This window comes from Natator depressus, chromosome 3 (assembly GCF_965152275.1).
Source record: "Natator depressus isolate rNatDep1 chromosome 3, rNatDep2.hap1, whole genome shotgun sequence".
Lineage (NCBI taxonomy): Eukaryota > Metazoa > Chordata > Testudines > Cheloniidae > Natator > Natator depressus.
Window position 1 is genome coordinate 141,371,854 of NC_134236.1, and position 23,252 is coordinate 141,395,105.

The window sequence follows — 23,252 nt, forward strand, 5'->3', positions numbered from 1 at the left end:
TGAACTAGGAAGTGTGCAATAAAGTATTCAAAGAAGAATCTTGCATCAAAAGTCTCGTTCTGCAGCCTTCCCCAAGGTTAACTTTTTTGACAAACTAGACAATGTAACAAAATATTTAAGTTTACATTTAGGATTACTTGTGCTTTACCATTATGGGAATAATTAAATGTTAAAAATGGTAACTGGCACCCTGGTACATTTTAAAAGGAGGGGTTGTTCCCTGAAGCATAACATATCATATTTAGGTTTTCAAACATTTTTTTTGAAAGTGACTGCTGGATTCTAGAAAAACAAGTATATGTGTTTAAATAATCATTGTTCTTGGTATTTACTGGTCATTTTCTAGGTTAGGCTTTTAATAACACTAGTAATCAACAAAGCTCTATATGCTGAATAATATTAGAAACTACATAAAGCAATCTATGATAGTGAGATAAGTGTAGCTATTTCGCTTTGATAAAAATGTAAGAGGTCACTAAAATTCTTATTGTAAATAAGCTGTTCTTATTTTACATTTAGCTTCATGTTTAGAAAAGAAAAATGTAATGTCTCATCTTATGGATGGCAAAGTAGCAATTGTTCTTTGGTTTCTCAGCCATGACCTGACCTTCTGGCTAAGAGACAGAGTTGATACCTTCCTTGGTCACCATCTGTTCATAATAAATATATGTTTAATTTTTAAAAGTGGACAGTGGGTCACTTGGCTGATATACTTTTAAAATCATTAGTACCTTATTTTACTTTAGTATATGTTTTCTTTGAAATTGAGAAGAAAGTTGTAATTTCCCAATAAGTTTCCCTTACTGAAAATTGGTTTAACGTGCTGTCTAATCAAAATCTAATTTATGTTGTGGGTAAATTTAAGTTTTTTTATCAAACGGAGTTTTTAAATTATTGGCTTAATGTACCCAGGTATGGTGGGAAAGACATAGTTTCTATATGTACAAATAGGAACATATGGTTATTAAATATCTTCTCTTATGACCAAAGTCCGCATTTCTAATGGCTTGTTAAAGAGAAATTTAAAATGAATTTAGGAAGAGAAAACATGATTGAATTTCTGTTTTCTTTCTTTTTCCCTCTCTTCCTCCCTGTGCTGGGATTTAGTTCCTGTTCAAGGTGTACTTTGTATGTATTACATTCATGTGAAGTGTTAACATTGTAAAATCTACACCCAGGACAAGTTTGTTTTGTATACTAACCTGCTGCACCACCTTATTTGATGAATAATCTGTAGTATGAACATTATGGTCCTATGATATTTTAGGATTCTGAAAAAACAGAATTTATGGCAAGTATACCTAAGGGCATGTGTACACACAAATTGTACTATTTTAATTTTACCAATATAGTTAAAGTCCAACCCCCCTGACTAGTGTGCATTTATAGTGCTTTAATGGTGCTTTATACTTTATAGCCTGTTCCTTTAAGGGACTTTTATACCAATATAACTGGCCTTAATATACCAATAATACCAGGCCTTAATGTATGGCAGAATATTTTTGCCTATTTAATGCAATATAGACTTCACTTTTTAGTACCTTCATGGAATTTGAGCCATTATACAGTACATTTAAAAATAAAATAATTTGTGCACAGCTAATGCAATATAATGGGAAAAAGTACTTTTAACACAATTAATTCAGTGTTTCCTCAAAACAGCATCTCTTGGTCAGTGGCAGTATATAAAAATAAAACTGTTGTTATGGCTTAAAACTTGCTTTGTTTTATTTTCAGAGTGGTAGCTGTGTTAGTCTGTATCAGCAGAAAGAACGAGGAGTACTTGTGGCACCTTAGAGACTTGACTTAAATTTATTTGAGCGTAAGCTTTCGTGGGCTAAAGCCCACTTCATCAGATGCATGCAGTGGAAAATACAGTAGGAAGATAGATATATAGAGCACATGAAAAAATGGGGGTTGCCATACCAACTCTTAACGAGACCAATCGAGTAAGATGGGCTATTAGCAGCAGGAGCGGGGGGAAAAATCACTACAAAATTTTTTTTTCTCCTGCTGCTAATAGCCCATCTTACTCGATTGGTCTTGTTAAGAGTTGGTATGGCAACCCCCATTTTTTCATGTTCTCTGTATATCTATCTTCCTACTGTATTTTCCACTGCATGCATCTGATGAAGTGGGCTTTAGCCCACGAAAGCTTACGCTCAAATAAATTTGTTAGTCTCTAAGGTGCCACAAGTACTCCTTGTTTTTTCTTTTATTTTGTGTCTCAAGGTCAGGAATCATAGAATCTAGAGTTGAAAAAGACCTACAGTATTGGGTCATTTAGTCCATCTCCTTGCCAATTTGAAATTGTTCCCTGTTGCACAGAGTTTTCACTACTACATCTACGCTACTGGGAACAGCTATCTCATTATTATCTTGTTATAAAACAAGGAACATGTTAAATCTTATTTGAGAAATCTACACAAAATGTTTTTCATTTTTACTTATAGTTTGATTTTTCAATAAATAAAAAGTTAAAAACAATGCCAAATCCTTAGTGAGACTGAAACTATGGGAAAACATTCTTTTAGAATTGGCATTAAAATTACACCTAGCATTGTTCTGAGAGAGAAAATAAAGAACTGAGTTCCAGGTCTGAGGCAGGTTCAAACCCAAAGGTCTTAAACTAAGGAATAGGAGGCTCATGTATCTAGGCTTCAGAGCCCAAAACTGTATATAAAGGAATTGGGAAGTCATTGACCTGCATGGGCTAGACTCAGTTGAAAGATGTACATGTTTCAGCATTTTTGTAAACAAGAAAAGGCACCTATGTTATATAGTGATTATTCCACAAGAATCTAGGATGAGGAATGGAATTGTGTGTGAAATATAATATGAAAGTGTTTTTGCAAAAGAGATTTATATAATGTTTTATCTGGTAGGCCATAAAGCAATCACTAAATGTAATCTAGTTTAGAAAGTATGGATGCAAGGATTACTAACTCTGCATTGGCCAGAGATAACCAGTCATAGGCCAGTGTTTAGACGTGTTCATGACATGTTAAAAGGAGGATCTGATTTAAGGGCTAAGCTAATGTAACTTTCCAATAACAGACCAAATTCAAGGACTGATTGATTTAAATTCATTTTTATGAAGCAGTATTACCAACTTCAAGTGATCCAAAAAATCATGAGCCAGGCCCCTAAAAAACACACAATATGTTTTAAAATCTAGTGATTTTTATTTACCTTCTGTTTTTTGAGCCTGTAGGAGTCATGTTTTCAAGCTTTTCCTTGCATCCCTGAGGGCTAGGACTCCCCCCTTCCCCCCAATAAAAGCTGAGATTCTCATGTAATCACTAGACTTCACAAGATGGGGCTTTACAAAAATCACCAATCATGATGAGAACCTCAGTAAAATGGGAAGAGTCGACAATATTGATGAAGTTAGGCTAGTACTATATATTTTGTATGTATGTATTTAAAAGCCAATATAGCTATTGTGGTTTTAGTCAGAGATGTAATGACTCCATTAGCCAGGCAGACAAGAGTGTGCTTTAGACACAGAAAAGAGAACACAGGGAAGTCTTTTTGCTCCAAAATAAGCTACGGCAAATGTACAATTACAGTTATACAAAATGTGCAGTTTTGATTGTCTGTCTTTGTGCTGAATGGCCAAAGTACTGATGCATCTAGGAGACCAGGATGTGATAATTTGTATAACTGTTTTCTGATTTCCTGTGTTGTTTCATATAGTTAAAGGCTACCACAAGATTTTTTTTAAAACTATATTAATATTATATACAAAACCCCCCCTGCATATTTACTTTAACAAGACTCTGTTAGATGACATCCTCCACCCCACACTCCTTGAGGAATGGTTGTAAATTTACAGGGCCCAGTTTTCAAATATGGCTTGGGCTCAGGAATTATGAAGCCTGGTAGCTCTTGATCAATAAATTTATAAGAATCATGGGTGATGATCTCTTCCCCACTTCCTCTGGAAAAAATAAATCCATGACAAAAGTTATGTTAACTTACAACATAAAATTGCATAGTAAAATACTCATGATAGGAAATGTGAAAGTGAGGGTTGAACAAAACTGAAGGTGAACTACCTTTGAGGATTATAGTAAAGTCTTTGTGTTTACATCACCAACCAAAGAAGGGAAATGCTTGACTGGTGAAGAAAGGGCACAACTCTGTTCAACACCAATCAGACTTAGCACAAATAGTAAGCCCTTACCAAGTCTTTCCTGAAGGTATTCAACAGTCCTCTGTCCACTCACATGAAGTCCCAAGCATATGGCCTTGAATACTGCAGTCCAGCACCATTATACATTAAGCCCCCTACAGTACACAAATGCCATTTTGCTGTTTAGAGCAGGGGCGAGCAAACTTTTTGGGCCGAGGGCTACATCTGGGTGGGGAAATGTTATGCAGGGCCGGGGTTGAGGTGCGGGATATGGGAGGGGGTGCGGTGTGCAGGAACGGGCTCAGGGCAAGGGATTGGGGCAGAGGAGGGGTATGGGGTGTATGAGGGGGTTCAGGGAAGGGGGTTGGGGAGCAGGAGGGGTGCAGAGGGCAGGAGGGGGTTCAGGGCAGAGAGTTGGGGTACAGCAAGGGGCTCAGGACAGGGGGTCGGGGGGTATGGGGTGTGGCAGGGGCTCAGGGTGCAGCGGGGGGCTCAGGGCAGGGGGTTGGGGTGCAGTAGGGGTGTGAGGTGCAGGCAGGGGGCTTAGGGCAGGCAGTTGGGGGGCAGGGTGCAGGAGTGGTTCAGGCTCTGGGCCAGCACCGCTTACCTAAAGCGGCTCCAGGGTGGCGGTGGCAGGCGCCAGGGCAGGCTGCCTGCCTGCCCGCCCCGGCTCCACCCTGCACTGCTCCGGGAAGCAGCCGGAACCACGGACCCTGGGGGAGAGGGGGGCACAGGGCTCTGCGCACTGGCTTTGCCACGCCTCCAGGTACTTTCCCCAAAGCTCCCATTGGCTGCAATTCCCCGTTCTCGGCCAATGGGAGCTGCGGGGGGTGGTGCCTGGAGGCAAGGGCAATGCACAGAGCCCCACGGATGTGATGCCAGCCTCTTCTGAGAGCGGCGCGGGGCCTGCGGCACCACGGGGCAATCTCGCGGGCCGGATCCAAAGCCTTGATGGACCGGATTCGGCCCGCAGGCCATGGTTTGCCCACCGCTGGCTTAGAGGGTCATGGTTTTTACTCTAATAACCTGTGGCTTTTGCTCTTTCTGCAGCCTTTCCAAAGCTAGTTTAGTTTTGGTAGTGGATTCCACCACAAATATTATTTAACCTACTGAATTTTCAAGGACTACTTGCAGAATCTGTTACTATTAATAAATCTGTTCTAATATACAAGAGAGAGATACCACAAGTGAGTGAAACGTGGGTATTTTTATGCAAGAATACTTACACAGACACAAGAGTAATACATAGAACCTGATCATCATTAAAACAAAACTTTAAATTGCATATCCCAGTGTGCTCATATAGATAGAAAAGCTGCTTGCTTAAATAGTCAGGCAAAAATGTCCTCACACCTCTTTTTAGATGACTTACTTAAAATTGTCCAACAAAGATAGAATGTGCTCACTACAAATTAATGTGGTGGGTCTTTGTCCAGGCAGCAGGAAAAAGAGGATGGGGCTCCTTTAAGGATTCTGACTGCATTTGGGTCATAAGGGAGAGGAAACGGGGCAGACTTACCTGAATGTAGCCAAGAGGGGAACAAGAAGTGGCCAAACCAGGTGGGAGCACTGATCCACCATGTGCACCTATACTCTGTGCATTCTGGAATTCTCATCAGAGAGAGCAGCTACCAGCTAAGATAGAAAGGTTCTGTGCTGGGCCAGTTCTTAACCCCTCCGTCACAAACTGACTTTTGGCTTATTTGGTTGTAATGGATTGGCTTTAGTATCTATAGATGGTGCAAAACTCTACCACCATCTACCTGGCCAGATGCATTCCATCTTCATGCGCCTGCACAACTGTAATGTGCTAGCACAGCTCAGCCTGCAGTTGCTGGGTCCTGTGAGAGCCAAGCGAGACCTTACAGCTCTCTGTATCCTCTACTATGTTGTTGCGTTGGATTCTGCTTTGAGGCCTGTAACTGACTGACCTAGTAAGGTTTGCTCCTGAAACGATGATTCTTCAAAAACTGGTGGGGAAAATATCACTTCCAGGCTGGGACCCTGCAATTAAATATGAACATAACCTTTAATTATAGTGTTGTTGTCACTTCCACTCTCTTATAATATCACATGTGAAATATTCATTAGAGTTCATCAACATTAGAAACTGTATGAAATGGCTTTTGCTATGAAAGAGGCCAATAGTTTGTGTTTTTATTTTTATCTGACAGCAATATGGGGTGAAATAAAAATGGTGAAACAGACCAGAAAAAATGATGGTTGCATCAGTCTTTCCATTAATATTGTGGGATCAGCTCTGCCGGCTACTGCCACCAGACTTTGCTCTGAGCCAGAAGGGTAGTGCTGCTGTGTCTGTCATAGCCACCCTCAGTGGCCTTACTGCTTGCCTGTAACTGTCTGCTGCCGCTGTGCGGGAGGGAGGACAGACCTTCATTTCCATCTAACTATATTGGTGCAGGCTGTGGGGAGAGGTAATCCCACTTCACTCCTCTCAACTGACTGTTTTTGGGGATAAGAGAAGCACTGCTTAGCCTCTTCTCTTATTTCTTGATAATGAGATGGGAGTAACCCTCCTCCTCTTTTCCTCCTCCTTCGAAACAAAAAACACAATCATAACCTGCACATCCTTAAAATATCTTGCTCCAGGGTGAGAGTTACTAAACCAATTTTTTGCTTACCTTTACTGGTGGTTGCTGAGTTAATGTCTGGTGCCCCAGTGCTTGGTATTAAAAATGTCTCCATAGGCATTTACCTACATACTGGGGCTGAAAGTGCTGCTCCAAAAGAAGCTATTGCAGTTCAGACACTTTGGCAAACCAAATAACAGTATTTTCAGAAAAGTAATATAGTCAAAATCCCAATGATTTTATGTGTTCTGGCCATTCCCCCTTGTCCAACTATCTAGGTATTCATCCTACAGTCATCTTCATCGTATCAGAATGCCAGATCGGTCTTGGGGTTGACCAGAGAAGGGCCACAAGGGCCCTTGGTAATTGTCCATTGACCAGTATTGTCAACGCCAACAGTTTGAAAATCATGAATCAAAAACATTTAGGTCTTTATTTTTACACACACACACACACACACACACACACACACACACACAATCTTGCCAAAAGTCTGTCTCTTAGTTTTTGAACTCCCACTACACATCCCCAGTGTGTGTGTATGACAATTACAAGTTGAAAATTGTACCTTAACTGCATAGGAAATGTGCCCCACACATCCAGGACCCTGGTCCCTGACACCCCCCATTCCTCACTCTTCATTGAAAGGTTTCTCTTCCCTCTCCCCCACCGCCCCAGTAGGTCCCCTACAGCACCAGTATTCTCTCCAGCAGGCTCTTGTGATGCCCCACTGCACTTCCCTCCGCAGCAGCCTGCAGGCAAAAAAGCATCACCTGAGCTCCTATCTCCATTCACGCTCTATCACTGTGCTGTGGTAGTGGAAGAGGGGATGGTGAGGTCACGGCTGCTGATTTTGGGAAGGGGGCATCTCTGCTGTGCTGCACCTGTTTCAATGCTTTGGCCTTGTGAGCACACACAAAGCCATTGCTAAGATTGCCTGCAGCACAAATAGCTCAGTGGCCTCTGAGCTGCATGTGTTTTATCACACAGTTGAAAGAGCCTCCAAAATGGCAACAGTCACAACGATATGAGCATTGACAACACAGGATTACAGCCTGCACTGTTTCAGTGGGTTGCATCATTTGTCCTTTGGGGTCTTCAGATGGCCTATTGATTTGTGTGATGATCAGAAGACTTAAATCCTTAAATGGGGCTAGATACAAAGCAGGGGCCTATTTTGCTACTATGCTTGCCTTTTCCATCCACTCCTGAACTGGAGTTGACTTCCACCCCAAAGTTTGGTTTTGTGTTTTTGTTTAGCAACTTTGTGTACCTATCTGCTCTTGTTTTAATTACCTAGTTACATGAAACATTTTTTTTCTTTTTGTAATATGTACATTTTAGGGGATCTTATGAGGCATATACATTTTTAACCAAGTTTTTACTATTTATTTGTACATCCTCACAATTTATCACATTTTCATAAGATTTAAAGAAGATTTAAATTTTGAAGCCAAATGTAGGCTTTGGATGTTCTTGATTCCCATCCTGTTTTGAATAAGAAGCAGGGTACATTTACACAGCAATTTAAAAAAACAACCACCATGTGCACTGTTGGGGACTGTTTGGGATTACCCTGGTGATGACTCTAACTCTCTCTTTACAAAGGTGGATAGTTATTCTGATGTAATCTGCTGTGTCAGATGGCCCTGTCTGGGAGGCCGGAGGTTTAGAGACTGCTCAGAACATAGGGCTGCCTGATTTGATATCAGGATTAATACAGGGAGTTGCTCATAGTTGGAAGAAATGGCTACAGTTGATCCCTACTGCAGGGAATATCTGCATGTGCAGTGGTGGATTTTTTTTATTATGTCCAAAATAAAATATATTGAATTTTTACTACATATGTGCAAAAATATCTTTTCGTTAGCTTGAATATATAGAACGGTATGAATGATTTATTATCTGAAAAACTATGTAATAGAAGACCACAATAAAAATTACTCTGGGATTAAAATTACGTTAAAAATATCACATTTATAATTGCTTTTAAATAGTGTATCCAAGTATGTTTGCATGTTTATACTGAAGGTAACAGTAAGTGATGAAGTATAGCCACAGTCCAGCAACGATTTACACATATACTTAACTTTTTATGAACAGTGAGTGTTTCCATTGATTGTAAATGTGGCTACTTGCATTGAGGAAAGTTGAACATGTGAGCATCTGGGCCTACATATGTGGGAAATAGGTAATAAAGTATGTTGAGCAGTGGCAGATTTAGAGTTAGTGGGGCCTTGTGTGCTGCTTCATTTTTGGGGGAGCCCCCCTCAGAACCCAGCCAAGAAGAAGAAGCAGCATTCTCTCCTCTTCTCCCCCCCCCCGAGGTTTTTTTTTGTTATTTTCCTTCATCCGCCTCCTATATTATAAGTAATAGGAAGTAAATGAAAATAAAGTGAAAGACTACAAAAACAATCAAGGTACAACTTTTTTTGTTTTTCCACAGAACACTTGCAAATTGCTGTGGATCATGGCGGACCACTTAATGATCTTTCCAAATGTTGTTTGTACTGTTAGCTAACTATTGTAAAATGCTTTGGATAAGAGCACTTTATAAAAAAACAAAAAACCCTTAATAACCTTTCCTCGGTCCACCTGAATGGAGTTCTCGGACCACAGTTTGAGAACTTCTGGTCTACATGAAAGCTTGTATTTGCATTACACTAATATGAAAAAGGTGTAAAAATAAAAAGTATAGATGACTCATGAATGGAAAAATAAAAGTTAACATCCTCTGAAGAAACTTATTCAATAGCTTTTTTTCTACACGTTTTCTTTACAAAATTGTTAATTGTCATCGTAAAGTAATATTTTGTGAAGAGGCACTTTCACTTGTTAATATCTCCTAACTTTTCAAATGTTCCTGACTCATCATATTTTGCAAATTATTTTTAACTCATTTCAATACAGAAACACGTTCACCAGCAGCATTTGTGACAAGTATTGTTAAATATTTTCAAAATGGTTTCTACATTTGGAAAGGTTGCCTGCAAACCATCACGTACAAGTCTATACAAATCAACTGGTGATCTCAAAGCACAGACCTCATCATTTTTGATAAAATGAATGAAATGTTTCACTTCATCTTGAAAAAGATTTGTGTCTATGTCCTCTCCGTAGAATTCACTTAATTTCTTAATGTAGTGGCTTTTAGCATTTTCGTCCAAATGTCTGTCAAAAAAGATGCAAATTAAATCAACAATTTTCTTAGAGATTCACCTCTTCTCTGCAGTTGCACTACTTTTGTGTCACAAATTATCGTGGAGACCATCAATGTTATCTTCTTTCCCTTTTAAAATTGATTTCATTGTCTCTAGTTTCACTGAAAAATAACTTCCTACTTTTTTTACACTTCTCATCAGATATATCAAAGAAACGTATATTTTCTGTTCATGTTAGTACCTCTGCTTCCACCAAGCTATAGTCATTTCGTACTTCCATGACAAAACTTTTAACTGAGGCTAACAATTGTGCAGCATTCAATAAATTTGTATCAAGCTTTTGCAGCAATTGCCTGACGGCATTAATTCTTTGAAGTAAACAGTTCCACAAAAGAGTAAAAACAGCAATATCATACTTTTCAAACTTTTCTACTAAGGATTTTGCTTCAGTTTTCGCACATGATTTTTCAAAATTTGATGTGGCTATGTCTAATAAGGTTTTTTTTTATATCATCATAGCTCATTTTGAAAGCCAAAACAGCATCTGCATGAGCAAACCACCTGGTGTCACAAATTCTTTTGACTGTCAAATGTTTTTCATTTGCCTGCTCCAAGCGTGATTGTAGCATACTCCACCAATGCATGGAAACTGGGGGGGGGGAGGCATACACGATTTGAACGAAGTCAAAAAAATGTGTAGCTCCCTCACAAGATTCGGCTGCTGTGTTGCAAATTAAATTTAAGGAATGGAACATGGTATGAATAAAGCAGAGGGGCTTGCATTGTTTAGTCTTGCCTGTAGACCTGAATATTTTCCTTCCATATCTGTGGTGTTGTCATGGGCAGAGCTTTGATAATTTTTGATGTCCAAACCTGAATTTGCAATGAATTCCAAAACAGTTGTGTCTAAATATTCAGAAGTGTGGGATTTTAGCAGGACGTAACAAAGAAATCGCTCTACAACTTCACCATTGCTGGTCACATATCTTAAAATTAATGTTAATTGGTCTACATGACTCACATCTGATGTTGAATCGACTATTATGGAATAGTACTTGGCATCCTTTACTTCATCAGTGAATTGGTTTCTAAGCTGCTTTGCCATTATAGTGATGAATTCATCGTAGGTTTGGTGTGTTATAAAGTTGGTCTTCCCTGAGCCACAATACTGATGATTTTTCAAATGTTATTTGAGAAAATTGTCAAATTCACTAAGCTATTCAAGGCAGGTAAAAAAATTACTTTTTTGATTTGACAATGATGACTCATCATGTCCTCTTAGAGGTAGTCCCAAAGAAGACAGCAGTTTGACCATGGCAGCAACACGTCTCAGCACTTTCCTCCTGTAAGAACACTTCTTTTCAAACTGAGCTGATAACACAGAATCAATTCTTCCAGATAGTTTACGCCTTTGAACGAACTTACACATTGCATTAGTATGAGCATTGGCAGTCTCATGATCAGCACTATGTCTTGCAATGTTTCTCTAATTAGAGTGCCCGTCGACGAATGTTTGTTTTCCTTTACTATGGTCAGGGAATAATTTGCAAACATAACAGTAGACTGCCTTAGTGGTTTCTGAATTTCCGTCTTCCCATTTTTCTTCATCCTCAGAAAATGGGACTCATGAAGACCTCTAAATTGCTTTTGTCCTGCAACCTCATACTCTTTTCTCAAATTTTCCATATTATCTAAGTTTTTCAGTTTATTTACTAAGAAATAGTCTATCATATCCAAGTAAACAGATTTTGGCCATAATGCAGTGTCTTAAGGGTAGGTTTGTTCCCTTACTTTGACAAAATTACCTATATTTTATATTTTCCATTGTCACTTCAGAATCCGCTTGTTCAACTTTTGCAGTTATTGTGGTATCCCCACAACTCGGCAAGTGATCAGATAATTCAGATGTTTCCTTATCCATACTTTTTTATGAATGTCCATTATTCAATACTTCAAGCTTTTTAAAGTAAGATGACAAATCGTCTTTTGCTTAGCTTTGTCTCCTTGCCTCACCTTCATTTTTTTGCATTTTTGACTGCCAGACTCAGTGTTGCTTCATTGCTAAAAAACTGACGTTGATTTTAGGAAGATTCAAAAGGTCTGAAAGAGCAGGGGCGTAGCCACAGTTGGGCCTGAGTAGGCTGTGGACCATCCAGTTAGGTTTATTGCAGTTAATCCCACGTTTTTATCAGACTCTGTAAAAATGGGATTTTGAACCATTACATACTAGTGACAAATCACAGGCATTGTTGCAAAGTGCAGGAGGGTGCTTTTGTTCAACTGGATAATTGGTCAAGCTGATGGACTTTGATTGGCAAATGACAATTTCCCGTAGTTGCTGTTATGCTGTTAAGACAGTGGAAAAACTGGCGAAGCAAAATTCTTTGCTAGATTACTTTTAAAAAAAAAAATGTTTAGAGCACAGTTCATAGAATATGTTTGCAGAATGCAGAAAGCGTGGACCACTTTGCGACTTATTAAACTCTTATTAAATCAACACTAATTAACTCATTAATCAATCAACTAATTAAACTCTTAAATCAACTAATCAATTAAATCAACTAATTAAACTCTTATTAAATCTTATAAAATCAACACTTATTAAATTCAGTCATTTGTCAGATTTGTCCTACATTTTGGGGTCCCCTGTTGTCGGGGGCCCCGTGCCACTGCACGGTTTGTTTCCCAGTAAGTCCACCATTGATGTTGAGGTGGTCCTGATTTTTTAAGTAGTGTACTGCCTCCTGTAATCACGTGTTCTCCGCAGAAAGGCAATCATCACTGAGTTATATTTTTTTAAAAAGGATCTTCACTTCGTAATTTGTTCCTCTATTTTCATAATTATTAAAGAGACCACAAGACAGAAATATCAAATGGAAAAAATACTGTAGATTCATGATGATACCGATACATACACACTTGTAAAATTTTTTTTTTTTTTGCTGAACACATGTAGCAGTACTTTGTATCTACAGAACTGTTTTTCAGTTAATATTGTTTATTATTGCACCTCAGTCAAGGGAGATTGGTTTAAGAATTAATGTTACTGGCTTTTTAAAATACATTTGGCTTCTAGCCTATTGATTTGTTAGAAGGCTTCCAAAGTATTTTGCTAAATTTAGTTCAAGGTAGGATTTTATCTTTTATCAGTGGTTAATCATATTCGTTTGTGAAAGATTTCTTTGCCTTTTCTGTCAGCTCTGCAGTTATTCTGAGTTCTATGAAAAACATATCCTAGCTTTAAATTTCTAAATTGCAGTTTTCTGCATACAATAAAGTCTGCATTCATATAGACTAGAATTAAATAATTTTTATTTTGTAATTTGACCTGTTTTGAACAAAATTATCAAATTTTTTTAGAGGTAAAGAGGTGTCTAGTTAGTTAAATAGAGAATTTTCACAAAACACTTTAGCATGGTTAAATGAAGATAGTCGGTTTGATTTAATTTGAGAAGAGGCTGTTTGTTTTTTAAAAAGAATCTCAATATTTATGAGAAATCATTCTTTGTCTTTGTATGAAGTTGCATTTAGTTTACTTTGAGCCCATCTACAGTGTGTTAATTTGAAAATGCCTGTAAGATTGTATAAGGGTTCTTGCCCTATAATCTAATGAATGAGAAGTAAAATGCTTGTTTGCTTTTTAGTATTGAGAGACTGCAAAAGATACTTGTTTCCTACAAAAAGGGAGGTTTAAAACATAAGTACTTGTTGATTAGGACATCCAAAAGTAGTAATTTACAGAGACAAACAATTTGTCATTTGTTATATTTTCCTAATAAGTTGATTTTATGTAGTAAAACTTGATCCTTCTGTTTTTGAATACTATATTATTTTTTAGTTTAATTTATTTGTGGTGAACTGAAATGGCAGTTCTTCTGTTGGGTTTTATTCTGCAGTCTTTATACAGACAAGGTTTCTGTTTGTGTCCATGGGAGTTTGAACAATTGAGATGGAAGACAAGATTACGTAATAAATATATTTTTTAAGTTCCATACAAAAATATTTAAAGAATGATAAAGTTACAAAGTCAAACACTCAGAAGTTGCCTGTGCAATGTTAATGTGGTGAATATGCAATATGACTGTGTTGCCCAGCTTCACATAGGAAGTCTGTGATCGAGCCACAATACATGAGGATGTCCTTTTGTGTTCTTGCAACTCATTGCCTTGTTCTCTGTCTATCCTGTGGACTGAAAGAAGCCGATATCCTGAAAAAATAATACATGATCATGTAATTAAAAATGGTACCATGGTATAAATATACAATCAGGTCAAATTAAGGTTTCATAGACCTGATTATCATCAAATAATTCCAGATGTGAATGATTAATGGCCTGCTTCTGATTCTGCACTACTACGTGAGTGAGCTCAAATAGCAACCACTGCTTGCAGTTGCATGGATTGGAGGGGGCAAATTTCCTCCCCTGGCTTCCATAGAATTCTCTTGTGCTTAAGTTACTCATAATAGGCTTGGGAACCAGGATTGAACTCTAAAAGAATAAACACACAGTCTCATGATGTGTCTCTTTACAGCCACATTTATGATTATAACTGCACTTCCTGATGGTCAAATATAAGCTTTAATTTTGTAAAGGGATGTATTATTTTATGTACTACACTAGTACACTTTGACCTCTGCTAAAATACTGTCATCATCACTTCCCCATGCTCTGACCGGATTACTTCACACCTTGCTTCCTTCTTTAGTTTAGTGTCCCTTTTTAAGCACATCAGATTCAAGTTCCTTGACCTTCAAAGTTTTTTTTTACAAAATGTTGTCACCACCTACATCTGCTTTCAGTTCTCACTGACTCTCCTCCCATACCTTTCTCCTCATGTTTTCCTTATCCCAGAGCTTGACTGTATGACAAGCCAGGGTCTGATTCAACTATGCAGTAGTTTGCCACATATTAACTCACTGTGTGGACCCTGCTACCCTGCGCTAAAAGTTACATAATGTGCTTTGACATACTGCTGTTTGAAACTGGACTACACCATTGCCCTAGGGATGTGCATCAGCAGGGTCTGTATGGACGCTTTGTGCATGACACACTGGCATGCACTAGAATTTATGCCCCAGCTGGTATACACAAACAACACATGTGGACTGGGTTTGTAACTTGGAAAGAGGAGGGGAGACCATTTACAGGAGTTGCCCAGGACGCAAACACATCACAACCATAGATAAAGGTACCCTTCAGATCACCCTTATATATTGGACCAAGTGTCCTCAGGATTGATTAAGACTGATGCACAGCCGGTTTATAAGGCTGTCTGAAACAATCATATCTTTCACTATTGTGTAAAGTGGCCTCAAGATATGTAATATACTATGTTTCAGGAATAGTACCAGAAACTACTGGCTGAATTATCAGACCAAACTACTTAATGGTATTTGCAGTTTGGATGGTACTCCTTTTAAGGTGTTGATACATAGCAATAAGTGAGGGTTGGGTTTTGTTTTTTTTTTTGGTTAATCAAGCCTTCATTGTACTTGGATGGGAACAAGCTCATTGAGACTTAATCCAAATAAGTTTGGAGATACTTTTGGATCCCTAATTGTATGGGTGCTTTTGGTGGGCGGGGTGCCTTTTTATTATTTCTTTTTGCTGTGGTGATTGATTGTAACTGTTTCTGACGTGAACTTTTCCAGACTTATCCACTCTTTTGTGGGTTACTACAGTGCTGTCTACATGGGGCTCTTGAAAGCCCACTTGGAAACTACAGGTGACACAGAATGCTGTAGAATGTCTGCTTAATGATGAATATTATGTGGAGAATATTATGCCAGTATTTCAGACTATACTGGCTCCCTGACTGCTTCTGGTTGGAAGTCATGGGCACGTATTGATCTTTAAAGCCCCACCAGAGGTACATTGTTTGGGTCCCAGCTACTTTGAGAACCTGCTTTTCTCTGTGCATCCTCATGACAATTGAGATCAGCTGATACATTCTTGCCTTCAATTCCTTGATTTGAACATCTGGCAGATGGAGGCAAGGCATTTTCAACAGAGGTCTCTTTACTTTGGAATTTGTTTCCCACTTTGGTCCGACAGAACCTGAGCCTATTTACCTTCAGGAGACAGTTTAAAGCCCATCTGTTCACTTAGGCTTTTCCCTAAGAGGGTGATGATAGGGTGTGTTTATGTTTATAGTTGGAAAATAGAGGTTTTTAAATATGTAGTTGACATTTGTCAACTAATTTATTTATTTATTTATTTATTTATTTATTTTTAAATGTGGCCATTCATGAATACCTTACTTTTATTTAAAAAAAAATTAAAAAAAGTTGCAGGAGTGTTGCTTACCTCTGTAGATGGGAAAGAACTCAGGCAAGAAAATAAAAAGGATTAGGGAAAACAAACATTAATGAACTGCTCTATTAACTAGACTAGAACATAGTGAATCTGTTAAGATTTTCATTCTATCAAACTTAAATGTGATACCCTTTGGAAATGAGAAAAATTAAGATTTTTTTAAAACACATGCTTACCATCTAAAAAATATTTCTAGTACAATACATTACTTTCATTGAAAGTACCTACATTGAATACTTACAATACACTGAATTTATTTATTATGATTTCCCAGTTTCCACATCTTTGTGTTAAACTGTAAAACTTGCCTCTAGTTTTGTTTATTTTGTATAGTTTCAAGAAATAAGTGTGTGTTTGTGTGTGTGCGTGCACGTGTGTGTGCACGCACGCACACTTATTTCCTGAAAATTATATATATTCCATGCAATATTTTTATTGTGTGTGTGTGTGTGTGTGTGTGTGTGTAATATATATATATATATATATATATATATATATATATATATATATATATAAAAAAATATTGCATGGAAACGTTTGGACAGATTTTAATCTGATTTTCCTTAAAAAATATAATTTCAACAAACTAGAATATAACTCCTAACAAGAAAGTAATATTTCATTAGAAATGCAAAAGGACTCTTTTGGGGGGGGGGGGGGAATGGTTTACACACTGATACCTTTTGTTGGATGTGGATACTGAATTTGTTTGAGGCATCATGACTTACTATAAATGCTTTGGGCTGATATTTTCATGAAGAAACAGAGACAACATACTATGAAGGTGTTTCAGGAATACATATTGACACTGGAATACGTTCCTTTTTATTTAAGATATTTGAATGAATATTTAAGTAAACTGGAGAATAATGTTAGTGGAAAGTTCAATAGTGTGGCATAAAGGTACCTGTATAAATGTTTAAATACTGAACAAAGTTTTGCTACGAAAGGTATTTTCTGTTTTGGAAGAAGGGATAGTTCTTTTAGTATTTTTGAGATAGTTAATGTAGGACACTTATTTCTCTTTGAAAATTTTATGTGCCTAGAAATATGCAGAAGGCTTACAATATATACACTAGAAACAAAGACCCCAATCCTGCAAAACATGCACATGCTTAAATTTAGCACATCAGTAGTCTAGCTAACTTTAACTGGACTGTTCAAGTACTTTAAATTAAGTAGGTTTGTATTGCTTAGTTATGTGAAGAAGGCAACAAGATTTGATAGTGGTCAGCATCTTACATGATCAGACCCCACAAATAAGAGCACTTTTAAATGAATACAAATGGTAAGAAACACCTTAATGCCTTTTAAAGTGCAACATGAAGTGAATACAAATCAAATATAGTTGTTGTTTTTTTAATGAGTTGATTGAACAGAGAGAGAACACATGGGAACTAAAATTTTACAAAAGTCATGGGGAACATTTTTGTACAAGAATATTATCAATGTTCATGTTGACATATCTGTTTGCGTAGGCTTATTAAAAATATTAAGAAAAAATATAGCAAAATGGTGAAATAAGATAATAAAAGAAATGAGCTTTGATACTTCAAATTACTTCTTTTCTTTTCCTTGTTTCTTTATTAAACTTTATTTTTACAAACCAAAGAACTCTATTCCTTTCTTCATTAAATTAAATCATGCTCTATTTTTCTTATAACTTTTGATCACGTAAGGTAGATTGTCTTAAAATTTACCTACATATATTTTTTTAAATGTATTTTCGCCTGTATTTTTAAAGGAAATAGAGAAATTGGGATTAGAGCTGAATGAAAACAAGCTGCGTTTGGAACAAGCACAGCAGGATGCAGCAAGAGCCAAAGACGAGTGCCTAAAACTGACAGAACTGCTGGGTAAATCTGAGCACCAACTGCACCTCACCAGGTACCCTTTATCCTATTACATGCCATAGCACCAATTTCATTCTGCTAATTTTTGCCACAGGCTTCCCCACTGTTGCTGCAGATATTCATAATCATTCACTGCATGCATTGCTTTCGGGTATTTTAGAAGAAGCGAAGATGTGGTAAATAAAGCACCCATTTACCTAAATGATGATCTTTCAAAAAGCCAAAATACATTTATTAAGTAAAAAGTCTGCAAGCACCGAACTGTATAGCATCTATTGGTGTAGAAACTCTAATGCTTCAAATTTATGAATTTAGGGTATTGTGACATAACGATGTAAATACTTACTGATGTCAATTATGAAACTATACTTCATCCGAGATTAAACAGTCTACATAATTTAACACTGTAGGAATGTAGGGAGAGATTCAGGACAGATCCATGAGAATAGCATTTCTGTCATTTGCCTCGGTGAAAATAATAAGATTGTGTGACACAAACATGTTTGTCACTCTGGGCTCTTTACAGGTTTATTCCATCATTGAACATAAATTACCAATCTACCCTTAATTCTTACTATTAGACCTGTAGAGAAAATTCCAGAGTGGCAATTTTCTGATTATTTATTCCACCTTGAGTTTTGGTAACTGTTAAAAATTTCTCTTTTTGCCAAATACACAGCTGCTTCTTTTAATCTTTTGTATCACTTTTATCTGTTGGTAAACATCCAGTGTCAGATCTGAGGCCCTTACTCAGTCCTTAATTAGACAAAAAGCTCTCATTGGAGTCGATGTAAATTTACCTGAATAACAGCCTCAGATTTTGGCTAATTGACAGTGGAGTATTCACACTCCTACTCTAATCCTGCACCCACTGAATTTAGTGAGAATTTTGTCATTGGTTTCAATGACAGCAGAATTGGATTCAATGTAAACTTTCTAAATTCATTTAATCAATCTTTTACTCCGCTAAATTTCAGTGTTATTCAGAGCACGGTAGTTTAACAGATGGAAGAAAGCACCACCATAACAGCCTGTATTCAGAGAAAAAAATTTGCTAGAGGTTGATGAACTTGAAAAAAGTTTTGGGTGAGTTGTTAAGATATCTAAAGTTTGGATTTAGAAGAACTTCCTTAATAATGATTTGTTGTGATAGTTAACCAAATGGTTTAACAAGCTCCGTTTTAGCAAAAGACTGATCATGCATTATAAAGCAGTGTGATGTCTTGGAGAAAATCCTAATAACACATTTTTTTGTGAAAATCTTTCTCTCTTAATAATACAGACTAATAACTATAAATTTAACATGGTTCAACACTTAAATGCAGGTGCATAATGTCAAAATGATTCAGGTAGCTATTTAATTACAGACATTTTAGAATCTGACTTAGTGTATACAATATGGCCTTTTATTGATAAAATAAAAAGTATGCTTATGTTGATTTAGTATATAGTTCTAACTTCATTATAAAAAGTGAGATATAGGGGCCAAATCTTCCCCTTAAGTCACCAAATTCTATAATTATCTGTTCTGTGTAGGTTCTGTTACCACCCTCATAGGGTAGCCAGGTGTCCGGTTTTCAAACGGAAAGTCCAGTCACATCTGCTGACCAGACACGCAAAGTCCGGTTACTGCAGGCAGGGAGGTCCCAGGTCATCACTCACACCAGCCCCTACTCAGGCCGGGCTGCCTCCTACCTGTGTTGGGCAGCTGCAGCTTCCAGCCCTGACTCTGCAGACGAGTCTGTCCCGACCTGGGCGGGCAGGGGGAGCGGGAGGGGAAAACCAGCGAATGACGAGAGGAGGGAGGAAGAGGAGTGAACAGGGGGCAAGGCCTTCAGGGGTGGGGTGGGGCCTTCGGGGAAGAGGTACCGCAGGGGCGGGGTCTCGGGGGGGAAAGAGGTGGGGCAGGGAAGGTTCCAGCACTCCTGCAGAAGTGTCTGGTTTTAAATATACAAAGTTGGCACAGTAGCATCTGAGAGCCGTCCAGTAGTGTATTAAGTGATCTTACTAATGTTGGTCAGGTATGGACAGGAAAAAGGAGCCACTTTTTCTTCCTCTGAGTTGTACCCGTTCTCCATGCCACTCCTGTCCCTCTCCCTGTAGCATCACATCCTGCCAGAACAGGTCTCTTAATAAGTGAAGGGGCAGATATCGCTGTGAGTGTCCCACTTTCAGATCTTTCATTGAAGGCACTAAATCTCTTTCTGGTGTTCCCATTTTGAATCCAGTAATTGTTTAGTAATGTGATACACTATTGTAGTTAAATACTTTGATTTTTGCTCATCTCAGGCCATGGAGAAGGGTAAATTGCATTCCCTTTCACACACAGGAGCAGCCGTGCCAACAGAGGTATTCATCCTAGGGGGAGTTGGCAGTATTGCTGCTGTCCTTCCCTGCGGGTTCTGCCAAAGAGAACAGCTTTTAAGTTCTAGAGCCCAGTCTTCGGAAGGATGTTGAGAAGATGCACTGATTTAGTGCATCTCTTAGGTGTCCTGGCCTTGCCCTTTTCTAGCTGTCTCCACTGTGACAAAGTTCCTCCTCTGCGTTGGTGGGTTCTGCGCTTTCTTGCAGATTTGTTCGCCTCAGAGGTTTACGGCAGTCCTCAGTTTGGCACCTTTTTGTTAGTGGCACAAACCTGCCGTTCACTCAGCCAACCGCATCACTGGCCAGCATGGGGAAGAAGAGGAGAACAGTCCCTGCAGTCTCTGCTGGCCCACCTCAGGGGACAGGCCAGAGACCTTCTCCTCTGGTGGGACTCACAGTCCAGATCAACTCCTCTTATATCAAATAGGGAGTTGGGGGGAATGAGGGGAACCTGGGCACCCCCACTCTGGGTTCCAGCCCAGGGCCCTGTGGATTGCAGCTGTCTGTCGCGTCCCCTGCAACAGCTGCATGACGCTACAACTCCTTGGGCTACTTCCCCATGGCCTCCTCCCAACCCTTCTTTGTCCTTACCACCAGACCTTCCTCCTAATGTCTGATAACACTACTACTTCTCAGTCCTCCAGCAGCACACCCTCTCACTCTCAGCTCCTTGCGGGCCCCTCACTGACTGAAGTGAGGTCCTTTTTAAACCAGATGTCCTAATTACCCTGTCTGCCTTAATTCGTTCCAGCAAGTTCCTGATTGTCCTGGAACTGCCCCTGTTACCTTACCCAGGGGAAAGGGATCTGCTTAACCTGGGGCTAATATATCTGCCTTCTATCACTCTCCTGTAGCCATCTGGCCTGACCCTGTCACACCACCTACTTTCTGGACTAAACTAGCTAGCCAGCTCTATGCCTCCAAGAAGAACTTGGAAGTGTGGGTGGCTTGTTCCCACTATGAGTAGTCTTTCTGCTACCATGCGTCCAAAGCCCTGTTTCTTCTGGCAGAAGCTAGAGGAATCCAAAGAGTTAAGTGGGCCTAGTAGTCTTCTGCTATCTTCTACTTTGTTGCTAAAAGAGCACATTACTAAACAGAAGATTAGTGACGTACTAAAGAACATCAGTCTAAGTATTTTGAATGTAAAGAAGAATACAATCAATATAAAATGCTTAATTTAAATATTGGAAAACTAGAAAGTAAATATTATAGATCAATTGGATTAAATGAGAACATGCAATCCAGGCCTGAAGGGGGAAAAAGGAAATTATCCACAAGCTATTTTTTGCAGGGGAAACTTCTCACTCACCTCCTCCTGTCCCCAAAAATCCACTTTCTAAACACTGGTCTGATACAGACCAATTAAACTGCTTATCAGTTAAAGAAACATACCTGTTAAAATAGTAATTCTTAAAGTATTTATTTGTCTCTTGCATATCACCTTTGCTTCTGGATCACTGGAATGTGTGTTTACTTATGTTGGAAGTACAGCTTTCTTAGAAATCCTTGATGTTTAGTTAATGTACATATTTTTGTTCCTTGAATCCAGTTCATAATTCCAACTTCTGTATTTGGAAATGACAGAAAAAATATGGCATTATTGCTGACCTTGAACAATAACCATCATAATCTTGCATACAACATTGGTCCCCTTCTCCCTGCATTTGCAGCTTCACCATAATGTGACTTTAACAAATTTGTTTCAAGTCCTGTATGGTTATGAAATAGTAATTAAGTTCCAATATCTCACCTGTTGAATTCCAATCTGAGTTTTCATATGAGAACTGCTATAGGAAGAAAACATGGGCCTAATGTTGCCTCAGTGAAATCAATGGCAAAACTCTCATTAACTTTTTAATAGGCCAGGATTGGACCCTGCTACATGCACCATGCCATCTGAATACTTGATTTGCAGCTTTCAAAAGGCATGAAGCATTCAGGCCTATTTAATCTGTGAGAGAATTATTACCAAAATCGTATTGGTACTATAGTGGTGGCGATCAAATAGGAGATGCAATATGATGATCAGAATGATCTGATTTTAAAATGTCATTTAATTTATTGAAATAATTCTTTCACTCTTCTTGTGTAACTGAAAGATGAGTATGAAATCTCTCTCATTACACAAAACAACTAAAAGTTAATATTTGTGCTTCAGTTACAGTTTTGTCTCTTAAGAAGTGGTTTCTATATCCCTATCCAAGAGAAGCTACATAAATTCAAGGAAGTGAAGTAAATAAAATATTGGGCTTAATTCTCTTTTGTTTTTAAGTCTAATATTTCATTCACTTTGTTGGTTCATTGTATCTCCTCTCAAATCATGCCAATCAGAAATGCTTATGATAGTATCAGAATAGACTCATGTCATCTTAAATTTTGCTGGGAGAGAGAATTAAAGCAGAGTGTCATATTTACTACTATTTTTTGCAGCCATTGCAGGTAGTGTTGGATGTCAACTTTGTAGATGAGGAAAACATTACTTGAATAATATATGTCACCCATGCTTTTAAGTCCAATAATGTGTGACCTCCCAGGCTAATTTGAATGTCTGAGTTGCTCTTTAAAGATCACATATTTGTAGAAGTTTATACCACGTGATGACTGTGGCTGTTTGCAGTCTCTCTGTACTATTCTGAGGGAAAATGTACATAATATGATTGAAATATCACCAAAATATTTGTTGACAAAATATCTTCAGAAAGTAACACATTTGAAGAAAATGTCTTTTAGGGCATACAGTTGGTTTCAGCAGTGCTATGGCCTTTGTGGCTTCAAATAGCTACAGTACATCAATGCTTCTAGTAGCCTCTAGCGAGTTTTCAACAGCTC

At 38.3% G+C, this 23,252-nt stretch overlaps 1 protein-coding gene across 9 annotated transcripts in view; it reads left to right on the forward strand.

Moving 5' to 3' along the window:
* The window catches only part of SDCCAG8 (SHH signaling and ciliogenesis regulator SDCCAG8), a 157,522-nt gene that overhangs the window by 49,715 nt on the left and 84,555 nt on the right, over window positions 1-23,252 (forward strand). For all 9 annotated transcript variants that reach the window (XM_074948924.1, XM_074948927.1, XM_074948919.1 and 6 more), the window contains one exon: window positions 17,951-18,093. In XM_074948924.1, the coding sequence (XP_074805025.1) occupies window positions 17,951-18,093 (143 nt within the window). The remainder of the gene's footprint in view (window positions 1-17,950; window positions 18,094-23,252) is intronic.